The 13,869-nt window shown below is 43.5% G+C and overlaps 1 protein-coding gene across 4 annotated transcripts in view; it reads left to right on the plus strand.

Annotated features, from left to right (window-relative positions):
- ARHGAP12 (Rho GTPase activating protein 12) overlaps window positions 1-10,998 on the plus strand; it is a 147,761-nt gene extending 136,763 nt beyond the window's left edge. For all 4 annotated transcript variants that reach the window (XM_049097134.1, XM_049097119.1, XM_049097144.1 and 1 more), the window contains 2 exons: window positions 7,528-7,616; window positions 10,641-10,998. In XM_049097134.1, coding sequence (XP_048953091.1) covers window positions 7,528-7,616; window positions 10,641-10,855 — 304 coding nt within the window. In that variant the 3' untranslated portion in view covers window positions 10,856-10,998. The remainder of the gene's footprint in view (window positions 1-7,527; window positions 7,617-10,640) is intronic.
- The last annotated feature ends 2,871 nt before the right edge of the window (window positions 10,999-13,869 follow it).

Below are 13,869 nucleotides of genomic sequence, written 5' to 3' on the forward strand. Positions count from 1 at the left end.
AGAGAATTATACCAGAAGATATGTCAAAAGAAAATATCCAGACTGAAACTCAGGAAGACAAAAGAATAGAAAATAAAGAATTGAACATAACGGTTACATGGGACATAGTGAAAACAAATTTACCTAAAAAGTTAAGTATATAGGTATGATTTGTGGGGCTTGCACACATGCATATGTTTACTTGTGTGTGCTCACATGGCTAAAATATATTACAAGAGTAATACAAATGATGAGAGGCAAATAGAGCCAAGATATTCTGAGGTATTGACATTGTTTAGGAAGTGTTATAAATTAGGAAGTTATAAATTAGAGTTATAAATTAGGAAGTACTAATTTATATCAGATTTAATGAATCAGGAGACTTACTGTAATCTAATAAACTGTAGTAAAGGAAATGAAATACTGAAAACCATAAAAAAGGGGGGGTGGGGAAAAATGGTAATGTAGGATAGATGGGAAAAATAGAAAACAAATAGATGGTAAGTGGGGATCCCTGGGTGGCTCAGCGGTTTAACGCCTGCCTTTGGCCCGGGGCGCCATCCTGGAAACCCAGGATCGAATCCCACGTCGGGCTCCTGGCATGGAGTCTGCATCTCCCTCCTCCTGTGTCTCTGCCTCTCTCTCTGTATGTCTATCATGAAAAAATAAATAAATAAATCTTTAAAAAAAAATAGATGGTAAGTCAAAACAAAAATAATACAGAAAATGTGAAAAGATTAAATGCTTTACTTAAAAGTTTATCATACAGGGATGCCTGGGTGGCTCAGCGGTTGGGCATCTGCTGTTGGCTCAGGTCATGATCCCGGGATCTTGGGATCAAGTCCCACATCTGGCTTCCTGTAGAGAGCCTGCATCTCCCTCTGCCTATGTTTCTGCCTCTCTCTGTGTGTCTGTTTGTTTATGAGTAAATAAATAAAATCTTTAAAAAAAAAAAAAGTTTGTCCTACTTGACCAAACCAAATCAAAACTTACAAATATACAACTTACAGGAGTCATGCAACTACACAAAAAAGTTTAAAAGAATGAAAAAAACAAACAATGAAACAGAGTTATAGATTAGACTTAAGGCAAAAAAGATGACTAGAGATAAAGATATTCATATTGGTAAAAGAGCCAGTTTATCAGAAAGATACAAAAAGCCTGAATTTCATGCAGCTATTTACATAGCCTCAAGACATGGAAAGCTAGAACTGTCAGAACTGAAAGAAGAGAGAGACATATTCGCAATATGGTCAGAAATTTTAACCACCTCCCTTAATAACTGATGGAACATGTGAAGAAAAATCAAGGATATAGAAATGTAAACACCATTAATTAATTCGCCCTAATTGATACGTGTAGAACACTTCACCCTCAGTGTTAGAGTGCATGTTCATTTAAAGTGCATGTTAACATTTACCAATATTGACATAATGTTGGGCAGTTAAGGAAAATTTCAGCAACTTTCAGTGAACTACAGAGTGCTCCCTGACTAGTGTGGAGTTACACAAGAAATCAGCATCAAATGGAACTATAAAAATCACATATGCTTGGAAATTAAACAGTACACTTGTAAATAACTCAGAGGTCTGAGAAGAAATTACAATGGAAATTAAAAAATATTATAACAATACTGAAAATGACAGTTCACCTCCTATAAATAAGCAAAAGACAACAAATTAAACCCACAGAAGTAATGACATTAAAAGAAAAAAATAGTTAAGTGCACACAAGTAGGGATTAGTAAAGCCCAAAAAACAGCCATTTGAAAAAAACTAATAAAACTGATGAAAGTAAATAGTCCATATCAAGCACAAAAATGGAGGTGATGTCATCGCAAATTCTAGAGATATTTAAAGATAGTAAGAGAATTTTATGGAGGGGTGCCTAGATGGCTCAGTTGGTTAAGTGTCTGATTCTTGGTTTCAGCTCATGTCATGATCTCAGGGTCCTTCAGTCAAGACCCCCATTGGCTCTGCGCTGGGTGTGAGGTGTTTTGGAGATTCTTCCTCTCCCCCTGCTCCACCCACCACTTGTGTGTACTCATGCTCTTTCTCTCAAATGAATGAATAATTTGAAAAATAAATCTTTAAAAAAGTATTTTATGGAAACATGCCAGTAAATTTGAAGATTTAGATATAATGGACAAATTCCAGGGATAAAAAACCTTTCCAAGACTGACACAAAAGAAATAGAGAATCTGTCAAAGACAAAGGGCTAATCTTCCTAATATATAAAGAGCCCTCAGAAATTAAGAAGTGAAAGACCAACAAGCCAGTAGAAACATGGACAAGGAAGGAGGGGAATAGCAATCATGAAGGTACTAAGCGATTCATTATCACTGGGTGCTAAACTAGTGTGGGAGAGCTGCATGAGAAACAGGACATCTAGTCATTCTCAACTGTAAGTGCTTCAGTTTCTACACACTGGAGTCCCTGCGATAGCTCTATTATTATTACTACTGCTGTTCTTTTTCTATCAGCCCTCAATTTACTCTTCTTGGTGGAAAGATCTAGATTGACCTAATCAAGCCTTAGAAACTGTTTTATCCCCATTCAGCTTTGGTGGTGTAATTCTTTCCACTCCTAAGATGCTATCCTAAAACTCTTCTTGAATTCTCAGATGCTTTGTTTGGGATTGGTTAAAGGGACAATAGTAAAATTAGGAACATTTCAATTACATTTAAAATGTAAGGAATCTAATTTTTTTCCGGGTCGTGTTCTGCTATTTTCTTCAAAACAGATCGTTAGGAAGAAAAAATCTCTCTGTATAGTAGTATCCAAGACTAATTTCAAACAACTTACCCATTTTTGAACTCAGTATCTGAGAAGTCTGATAGGCAGTGAGATCTATTAAGACTCTTGTCTCAATCCCTTTGGTATGAGTTTATACTTCAGCTTAAGGCACCAGAGTATGTGTGATATTTATTGATCTAGTCTATATTGACATAGACTTTCTTTTTTAAAAAAAAAATTTAAAGCTTTTATTTATTTATTCATGACAGCAGAGAGAGAGAGAGAGAGAGAGAGAAAGGCAGAGACACAGGCAGAGGGAGAAGCAGGCTCCATGCAGGGAGCCTGATGTGGGACTCGATCCCGGGTTTCCAGGATCACACCCCGGGCCGTAGGCGGCACCAAACCACTGGGCCCCCGGGCTGCCCGACATAAGATTTTCAAGATCTCTGTTCTATGTTGCTTTGGGTTGGGGTAACCAACACAGAACTGTCCACTCATTTTGAAAATGACTACATTTTGCATAACATTCAAAAGTGAAGGAGAAAACCATCTTTCACTTAGTATGGAAGTGATTTGTGCAGAGACTGCCCTTGTTTCCCTTCATTTCACCTAAACAGAGCGATCAGTCTGCATTGTTGTCTGTTTTTCACACTGCTCATCAATAAAAGGCACATGGTCTCCTTCTCCAAGTAGCTGAGTCTGCTTGAAACTTTAATAGTTACTGTTTTATGAGCCAACCTGCTTCAAGTTTTTCTCTTAGAAAATGGTTATATTTTATTGAGAATAATTGTGCTGCCAGGTAATGGAAAATAAACATTAAACACTGATACTATCATGCTCTTGACTTGTCTAATTTTCCTAGTTCATAATGCATTGTGGCTAGACTGATGAAATCAAACCATTAGTGGTAAATTACCTGTCAGACTGATTTGTCTGTTCTGTTCATTATCTTTGGTGAAAATATGTCTGAGATGGGATATGTGTGTGTTTTAATTTCCTTGAGCTTGGAGTAGAAGCTGGAAATGCCTCTTTGCAGAAAGTAAACTTAGTGTGCGTATGTTTAAAGTAAAATAGCGATCTACTCATAACCTAGTTTAGATGTTCGAAATATAATCATCGAGCTCTTACTGTTTTGGATTTTTCTTGTTTATATGAATTAATCTCAGGGTCCTAGAAAACAGCAGTGGGAACTCTTCACTCTTTATCTTTACTACCCAGAGGGATTTTAAGGACATACCACGTACATACATCACTCTGCTAGGCCCTGGACAGAAGGTTTTCCCACTCCTTGGGTGTTTGAAGCTGAAAGCAGCTTTGTCATAACCACATGACAGGCTTCCAAAGAGCAAAATGGAAACCGTAAGCTGATTCCAAAGTAGACTGAAGTGTAATTCCATTCAAAAACTTAGGAAACAGTATTTTTGCATCTGGAGACAACGTGGCAAAAATTTAAATCGGTTTTTTGTCTTAAGGTTGAAAGAGCATTTTTAAAAACCTTTGGTTAGATGAGAAAACACTTCTAGTATCAGCCTCTCCTCCCATGATCTTCAGATTCCTGAAGACTGCTTGAACTGTTTGTTTGCAAGCAGAGGGCGAGAGTAAAGTCATCTTGAACCAAGCAGATCTTGGACAAGATGAGGCAAGTAGCACCATCATCAGAATCATGGGAACATTCTGTGAGGAGGCAGAAGGCTTTGCAGAGCTGGGTCTGCCCGGCAGATCTAGGTTCTTTATACGAGGCAGTGCTGTGCTCTGATATGTTTGTTCTAGTGAATTCAGGAAAGACGTGGATAGGAGAGGACCTCTGATGTTCACTCCTTGATTCCTAACCAGCCAGCCAGTCAGTTCCAGAGTGGACGTTACTGCCTCAGAGCAGGGCTTGGCGAAGCGGGGCTCTGGGATGACACTGAGGCATGGAGGTTAAGAGTGTGCAGGCACTGGGACCAGAGAGACCTAAGTTCAGATCCCAAATTCCTCAACTGGATTTGAAGCAGATGTCTTGAACTTCTTAGGACTTCAATTTCTTTGTTCGTAGAATAAAAACCTTAGCATCTTCTTCACGGTTTTTAAAATAAGGATTAAATCAGATAATGTATTTGGAACACTTTGCATAGTGCCTAGTTTATAGTAAGTACCCAAAAAGTGTTGGTCATATAGCATACTTTGATATTACTCCAGCTATAATCCTATAATAAATTTCCTTACATTGTTCATATATTGGGGTTTATTTGGACTTTATAAGAACCCTGGGAAGTAGGTGGGTAGGTCTTACTATTCCATTATGAAAGAAGAGAAACTAAATTTCAGAAAGATCAGTGCCTGACAAAGGCAAAGTGGCAAAGTTGGGAGAAACTGTGTTCTGAGCTTCTGCAATTCAGCCATTCAAAAATAATTTTGAATGTGTTAAATACTAGAATTTATGACAAATATTACCAGATAGATTTTCTGCTACCAAGGTGTTTATAGTCTTGTGAGGGACAGAGATATTAATCAAATAATCCCACTAATAAATGTCTAATTCAAAACTAATTTAAGGGATCCCTGGGTGGCTCAGCAGTTTAGCGCCACCTTCAGCCCAGGGCGTGATCCTGGAGACCCGGGATCGAGTCCCGCGCCAGGCTCCCTGCATGGAGCCTGCTTCTCCCTCTGCCTGTGTCTCTGCCTCTCTCTCTGTATGTATCATGAATAAATAAATAAAATCCTTAAGAAAAAAAAAAAAACTAAACTAATTTAAGTGCTCTGGAAGCAGGGAAGGAAGTTTTATGAAGGTGTATTTACCAAGGGGCCTGACTTAGACTTGGGGGCAGAGCAAGGTTACCTGCAGAAATGTCAGTGGAGCCAAGGTCAAAAGGATGAGTACAGGTTAGCTGCTCCCAGAGAGAATGTAGAGCCCCAAGGGTAAGGGCCCCAAGGGTAAGGCCTGGCGGGGGGGGGGGGGGGGGGGGGCGGGCGGCCAGGAGACCATGGGTGCTTCCAGGAAGTGGGAGGAGGCCAGTGCAGCCGGAGGAGGTCACAAAGGCTGGGAGGAGGCAGGGACTGGGTAGGTGGAGATGGAGATGCTAGCTGCTAATGCTTATTGACTCTGTGCTGGTCCAGTAGGCTGGGCCCGTCTGCGATCGCCCTACACCAGATTCTGAGCTCGAATTTCCCTGTAACTCGAGGCTGCTAATCCAGTTTAGGGCTGGTGCCCAGGGATGTGTTGTTCCTTTCATGTTTTCCCTCATCTTGCTTGCTGGCTGCAGAGGCGTCTTGCCATGACCCCTGGGCTGTGTGCACATGTAAGGCGGGGAGAATGGGCTTGGGCCCAAGTGGAAGCTTCCAAGGGAGAGGGTGTCCTGTTGGCTGCCCTGTCTTGGGGGAATCCCGGGCCTTGGTTTCCGTTCCTTTGCCCCCAAGAGGCTGTTAAGGTAAGATCCATTTAGTTTGTCTATTTTATTTTATTTTTAAAAAGATTTTATTTATTTTTGTGAAAGAGAAAGAGGCATGTGAGAGCTGGGGAGGGGTGGGCAGAGGGAGAGGGAGAAGCAGACTCCCCACTTAGCAGGGAGACCGGTGTGGGACTTGATCCCAGGACCCTGGAATCATGACCTGAGCCAAAGGCAGATACTTAACCGACAGCCACCCAGGCGCCCAAGTTTGTCCATTTTAGCAACAGCTCTCAAGGTCAAAGCAGCTGAGATGCTTCAATGCTCTCTACCCCTCTGGGTTTCCATTGCCCTTAGTTCTAGCCTGATAGTTACTATCTGGTCAGCTTAGTGATGCTTTTAAGGAGTTTGTTTCTATTTTATCCAGTATTTTTTTCACCGCAGTGAGCAGCTTGGTCTGAAAATCGGGTGTGCCATTGAAGGAATCAAAAGCCCACCTACCTATTTCTGGCTTCTCGCTCCGCCTTACGTAATCTGAGGGTGATAAGGGTTCGTTTTTTTTCCCCTTGTTACTTAACGAGGAGTTAAGTAACTGGCGAACTCTTTTTTATTATGGAAAAATACATGTAACCCAAAATTTACCATTTTAATTGTGTAATTCTGTGGCCTTAAGTACATTTACAATGTTGTGCAGCCATTCCCAGAACTTTTTCACCATTCCAAACAATTTTATACGCATTAAACCACAACTCCCGTTCTCATGTCTAGAGCTTAGGAACCTCAGATGTGTCTCTATGAATGTCACTACTCTAGGTGCCTCACAGAAGTGGAATCGTACAGTATTTGTCCTTCTGTGTCTGGCTTATTTCACTTAGTATGAGGTTTCCGAGGCTTCCTTCCATTTTATGGCTGAATAACACACTGACCATGTCAATCCACATGCTGTTTGTCGGTTCATCGGCTCCTTCCACTTGGGGGCTGTTGTGAATGATGCCGCTGTACACGTGCATGTGCAGACACCTGTTTGAGGTGGTGCTTTCCATTCTTTCTCGTCGATTTCCTAGGAGTGGAGCTGCTGGGGCACACGATAAATCTGTGTCTAACTTTGGGAGGAACCAATAATGTGTTTCTCAAGTCACTTCTATGGCACATACTTTCTGACCTGGGGCCTTCCCCGCACAGGTCCTCACACCCCAGCTTCTCAGAGTCAGCAACCCCCGCCCCTGTCCCCCATGTGCTCCTGGGGTTCCTCCACCAGCCCTGTGACCACACAGGTGGGACTTAAGGGTGCATCTCCTGGGGCTTCCAGGAGGGCAAGGTCTATGTGTGCATCTAGCACAGTACCTGGCACGCTCATGAGCTCTGCTGATGAATGATTTTATATCCACCCTTCCCAGGGTTGTGGCCTTGGAACACAGCCTCTGAGAACCTGTTCCCCCTTCATCTAGAATGGGTGTAGATGCAGCCTGGACCGAAGGCTCAGAGCCCAGGCACACCCCGCGGACACGGAGCCTCGGACCTGCCCTGCTTCCTACGGGTGAGGACTCAAAGTTTGAGGGTACCTGCGACCGAGGTGTGCCCTCGTGGGTGCCACTCCCTCCTATGAGCACCAGCAAGCTTGGACAGTCTTTCCAGCAGCTAGATTCGGAAACAATCGAACACTTTTCTTCTCTTTATTCCCATTAGGTTTTTCTTCCTTTTTAACAATTGTAGTGGAGGGATGCCTGGGTGGCTCAGGGCATGACCCCAGGGTCCCAGGATTGAGCCCCACAGTGGTGTCCCTACAGGGAGTCTGCTTCTCCCTCTGCCTGTGTCTCCGCCTCTCTTTCTGGGTCTCTCATGAATAAATAAATGAAATCTTAAAGAAATTGTGGTGGAATATATGTAATATAAAATTAAGCATTTCAACCATCTGTAATCATACGTTCAGTGGCATTGGTGCATTCATAGTCATGCAACTTTGCCATTAGTTTTTCTTTTTTTAATTTTATTTATTTATTCATGAAAGACACAGAGAGAGAGAGAGAGAGAGAGGGAGAGAGGCAGAGACACAGGCAGAGGGAGAAGCAGGCTCCTTACAGGGATCCTAATGTGGGACTCGATCTCGGGACTCCAGGATCATGCCCTGGGCTGAAGGGAGATGCTCAACCGCTGAGCTACCTAGGTGTCCCCCTTTGCCATTAGTTTTGAGAAGATCTCAAAAGAGATTTTCCCTTTCTAAATACTAAACAGGGTGTTACCCGAGGGAAGCAGAGTGTGTGTGATTTTTCATAAATGTGCACAGCATTGCAGGTAGAATAGGTAGGCAGCACAAGGCAGCCCCCAGGCTGTGGAAGAGAGGGGGAGCCACAGCTCTTCCTTCACCACCCTTCCTCTCCCTCTACTCTCCCTTCTGTCCCCACTTCCCCCTTCCCTTTGTTTCTGTAGTATCGGAAGTCAACACAACTGAGGTTGTTCACCTTCTCCCAGAGGCTCAGCATCTCTGATGGTGTCTGCAGGAGCGGCGCTGCTCTGTGAATAATAGCGATGTATTCCGGCCTTGTGGGCAGTAGGTGATGGGGGTGCGGGCGGGAAGCAAAGCAAAACTAAGATAGCTGGAGTGGAAGGCTTTATTTACACATTTATTTATTTTACCAAACACCATATTTTTAAGGAATTAATCCGTTAGGTTTTATTTCAGGGCCATCGTTTTTAGAGCAAGTGCCATTGCAAACTGTAGCAGCTGCAAAGCAGGAGACCTCACCTGGTCGTCTTGTGGCACTGGGTCCCAGGCTGGCCTCCGAGAGACCTGGGCTCTGCTTTCAAGCTCCATCATCAACCTTGGGCCTGCCTGCGACCTCTCCTCATCTGCAAAGTAAAAGAGATGACAGGCACAGTGCCTACTGTGAGCTCTCTAGCTCTGGCGGTCCATAGCCTGTCTTCCACCGCTCGGGGAGGAATGTCACCCCCAGGCTCTGCACAGTCCTGAAAGCAGGATTGATAAAGCTGGAAGGACTGGAGGGAGCGAATCCAGTGCCCATTTTGCAGATCAGTTGGTTGTGGCTGTCGGGGAGCAGTGCCTTCAGGCTGAGGCAGATCAAGGAGCAGAGGCAAACTGTCTTGAGAGAACCAGCACCCTTGTGTCCCCTCCAGATCCCAGGCTGTCTGCACCAGGTTGGGCAGTGTTGAGACTCTCCCAGGGGTTCTGGACTGGGTGACTGGGGGATCCTGGGGCTCAAAGTTTGGCTTTCAAAGATGTAGGATAACCACAGGGACACCTCCGTGGCTCAGTGGTTGAGCATCTGCCTTTGGCTCAGTTTGTGATCCCGTGGTCCTGGGATCAAGTCCCACATTGGGCTCTCTACAGGGAGCCTGCTTCTCCCTCTGCCTGTGTCTCTGCCTCTCTCTGTGTGTCTCTCATGAATAAATAAAAATTAAAAAAAAAAAAAGAGTTGTAGGATAATCACAGACCCTCCCCTTCCTCCTTTCTTTTTCTTCCTTTTCACCCAGGCAGTGGGCCTGTGCCAACCCCCGCCCCCCCCCCGCCCCCCGGCTTGCAGGAGCCTGTTGTTGATTTACGGGGACACGGCTCCTCTGCGTGCACCCAGCTGCATAACTTAACGGGATCTGTCACCTTCCATCAACTGCCACACAGCTGCGCGCAGGAGCAGCTGTCCTCCCGGCCTTTGTTTGGTGTCAGTGCTCATCTGGGCGCCGTGGGGCCCGCTCCTCCCGGCGCCTTGACCAGTGCGGCCTGGGTCTGCCCGCCAAGTGCTAGGTTGGCCCGCGTATATACGGTGTCTTGTGCAGAGTTTACACTAGTGAGAGTGAGCAGAGGTCATCCATAAACACGGAGTTGTGGGTAACAGCATTTGCTCTTACAAATCATAATCAGCTCCCCTGGTGGCCTCTTAAACGTGTGTGGGGCTTTTCTTCTCATCCATAAAGTAGGCCACTCGAGGCAGAGGCTCTGAGTTGGCAAGTGTACAGAGCACATGTTTTGCCTTTGGTGCCTCACATGAAAGTTCAATCCCCAGTTTGGGCTGGAGAGAGTCTGTGTGCCTCTCAAAACACGTCCGCACACACCTCCCGTCACACATGAACACACGCACACGTGCGCTCCCTGGCCGGCCTCGGGAGTGGGAACCCTGCCGGGGGCTGGGCGGGCCATCCCGTGGACCGGGAGCCTCGTGAGGTGTCCCTGAGAGCCTCCTGCCTGCTGCTGCTGGCGGCCCCAGAGCGGGCCTGGGGACAGGAGTCCAAGTTCCCCACTGACCATCTGCCCAGATGCAGGGCTGCAGAGGGGAGGGAACGCAGGGTCCCAGACAGTCCACCCCGGGCGCCCCAGGGCCTAGCTCCTCCGCTCCCTGCCCCTGAGGCCTGGGGCGAAGGGGGACTTGAACCTCTGGGGCCCAGTGTCCTTATCTATAAAAAATGAAGGTGAAAGAACTTGCCCTCTTAGGGGCTGTTAATGGGATTTAAAGAAAGGATGTGTGTGAAGGGCCAATGGTTTTATTGGGGCCTCCATACACGGCAGCAGCGATAATAAATACTACTATTATTTTGTTGTCTCTGATCCCAGGAAGAGGACACGGCAGGGAGCCACACAGGCGGCAGAACCGGGCCGGCAGAATCCAGTCATCAGGAGGCCCCGGCTCAACTGGGCTGCTCTCATCTGTCCCCCAATGCTGGGAGCTCATCCCTGCCGCAGCTACCTCCTCTCGCTCTTCCCGAGGTGCTGTGTTCCCTCCACACCCACTTACCCCAGAAGGTGCAGCTTGGTTCAGGTGCAGATGAGCAGGAGTATTATTAGACAAACATTTTGATTTGCCCTTGCCATTTATATGAATAACTGTCATATGTGTGTGTATACACTTTAAGGTATAAAATTAAATTATCCTGTATATCCTGGTTTTGAAACTTAAAATAAAATTTTTTTAAAGATTTTATTCATTTATTCATGAGAGACACAGAGAGAGGCAGAGACATAGGCAGAAGGAGAAGCAGGCTCCCCGTGGGGAGCCCGATGTGGGACTACATCCCAGGACCCTGGGATCACCCCCTGAGCCAAAGGAAGACACTCAGCCACTGAGCCACCTGGGCATCCGTGTTTTTGAAACTTTTTACCATTCATAATGCTGTGACTATTTTCCCACGTCTTTATAGGTAGTCTTCTCTAACATAATTTTTAATAACTGCAAAGTGGTCCCTAGTGGTCCCCAAGCTGGGGGTGCATGCAAGCCAGTCCACTGGAATGAGGGAAGAAGATACTACAACTTCCTTTCATACGAGTTTTTATCCAAACATAAGAGAGAACTTACAGTTTACTGATACTCTAACTGCTGGACTCGCCCTGGTGTTATACCCGGCCAGCTAGTCCCATGGCTACCTGTGGCACCTGTGGGTCCTGGGGGTGGGCAGTGGCACCCCCACGGTGTTGTTTGCTTCTGGCAAATTGCAGCTTACTGCAGTTCATGAGTCTAGGTTAAAGAGATTTTGCCCGATTATATTCTTTTAACTTTTAACCTTTATAAAATGAACAGGTGGCCTAAACATCTTCCTGAAAAGAAAACACAGTGCATGAGAAGAGAACCAGAAAATGGCAGAGTGGATTCTTCTTGAACTTCTGGCATGTCATAATTCTTATTAGATGTAAAAGAAAAATGCTCCAATATCATCAGATCTGAAAAGTCAGGCGAAAGTGTATTAATATCTTGAGAAGATTATGTGAATAATGGATATATAGTCATTTCACTCATGATGGCCTTACCTTAGCTGTGTATTATATACAGAGATATTAGCTAATGAGACTATCACCATAGGCAAGACATTAAAATATAGACATCGAGCTATAAGGGTAAATCCCAACATGTCACTGATGTTTAAAGTCAAGCAATATTTTAGTACTTAAATATTTTTGCTAAACTACTAACTAATAAATGTTTAGAAACTTAAAAGCCACATACCATGACAAAAATGCCCAAAATTGTCAGAAAATACTGTTGGAAGCTGCAAGGAAAGCAATTGCTGAATGTTTGAAGAAACAAGTATGAGAATACATAATGCAGTGTGGGAGTGTTGCCACATACTTGGATGAAAGTCCATGTGTTTCCAACAGGATTCAATTATGGCAGTTGCCAAGTTCTGCTTCCAGAACAAAACAAAACACATGAATTATGTTTGTGTAAGCCACTCTAGGAAGGATAATTGAAGAACATATATTCTCAATATTCAACGAGGTTTTCAGTAATGGTTAAAACAACAACAACACAAATGATGTAAGTATTAAGTGCAGAGAGGGCACCTGCTTTGGCTTCGACAAGATTCTTCTTCTTTTTTTTTAAGATTATATATATTTATATATTTATCTTTGAGGGGTGAGACAGAGGGAGAAGAAGAGTCTCAAGCCGACTCCACGTTGAGCACAGAGCCAGATGCAGGGCTCCATCCTATAACCCTGAGATCATGACCTGAGCTGAAATCCAGTCTGGTGCTTAATGGTCTGAGCTACCCAGGCACCCCAACAACAAGATTCTTGAGCATCATTGCACAGATAATGGTTTAGCGTTGTGGGGAACAGCACTGTCCCTGGATCCTGGTCACAGTTCAAAATCCCGTGCTGCCACTTGCTAGCTCTGTGACCATGGGCAAGTCACCTAACCTCTCTGTGTCTCCATTTCCTCCCCTGTAAAATGGAGATAATTGTATCTACATGACAGGTAGTTGCAAAAAGTAAATGAATTCATATGTGTAGGGTGCTTAAACTATGCCTGACGTGTACTAAGTGCTCAACAAACATCAACTGATAATTTATACTGCACTTGACATTTATTTTTAGACAACCTACTACAGCAAAGAATTTGAAGCTGGAAGTTCTACACTGAGCATCAGTGATGTGCTTCAGTTAAGAAAATGAAGCTTTTAATATACAGTAGAATCTTCATGATATTTTATATATCAATTCATTATTATATACATATATATGATTTGTATAATATATATGTTTATATAACATAGAATACTTATGTTAGAATATTAAGGACATAGAGAATGAAAAAAATCTTTCACGTACACAAAAGTTAGATGTGTATCGTGTAGCAAATTAACAGTTAATAAATATAAAAATGAGTTAGGAACTTTTGTGGCTTCCTATATTATGTTACTTAGCTTTTAAAATATGTAAATAATTATATGGGGTTTGTCTCTTCAAATTATGGTGACATTTAAAAAAATGAATAAAACATGAAACTTTTTGAAAGAAATAGAGCATTTTTGTTTCCAGTGTTATAGGACTCTTGCTGCAAAAAGTGCAGTTATATATAAAAACTCTCCTATACCCACTTTAAAATGTGGAAGCTAAATTTACTAACTTATTTAAAGATCTTCCAGTGAAATTTTTAGTATTTTGGATGTATTCATGTAAAATACAAAAAATTTAAGATCTATAGATTGAAATGCTAGCAGGAGAAAATCTCTTAGCCTAATTTCAATAAAAATCTCTGTATACTGTCCACAATAGCCAAACTGTGGAAGGAGCCTCGGTGTCCATCGAAAGATGAATGGATAAAGAAGATGTGGTCTATGTATACAATGGAATATTCCTCAGCCATTAGAAACGACAAATACCCACCATTTGCTTCGATGTGGATGGAACTGGAGGGTATTATGCTGAGTGAAATAAGTCAATCGGAGAAGGACAAACATTATACGGTCTCATTCATTTGGGAATATAAGTAATAGTGAAAGGGAATAGAAGGGAAGGGAGAAGAAAAGGGTAGGAAATACAGAAAGGGAGACAGAACATGAGAGAC

Source organism: Canis lupus, chromosome 2 (assembly GCF_003254725.2).
Source record: "Canis lupus dingo isolate Sandy chromosome 2, ASM325472v2, whole genome shotgun sequence".
Classification (NCBI taxonomy): Eukaryota; Metazoa; Chordata; class Mammalia; order Carnivora; family Canidae; genus Canis; species Canis lupus.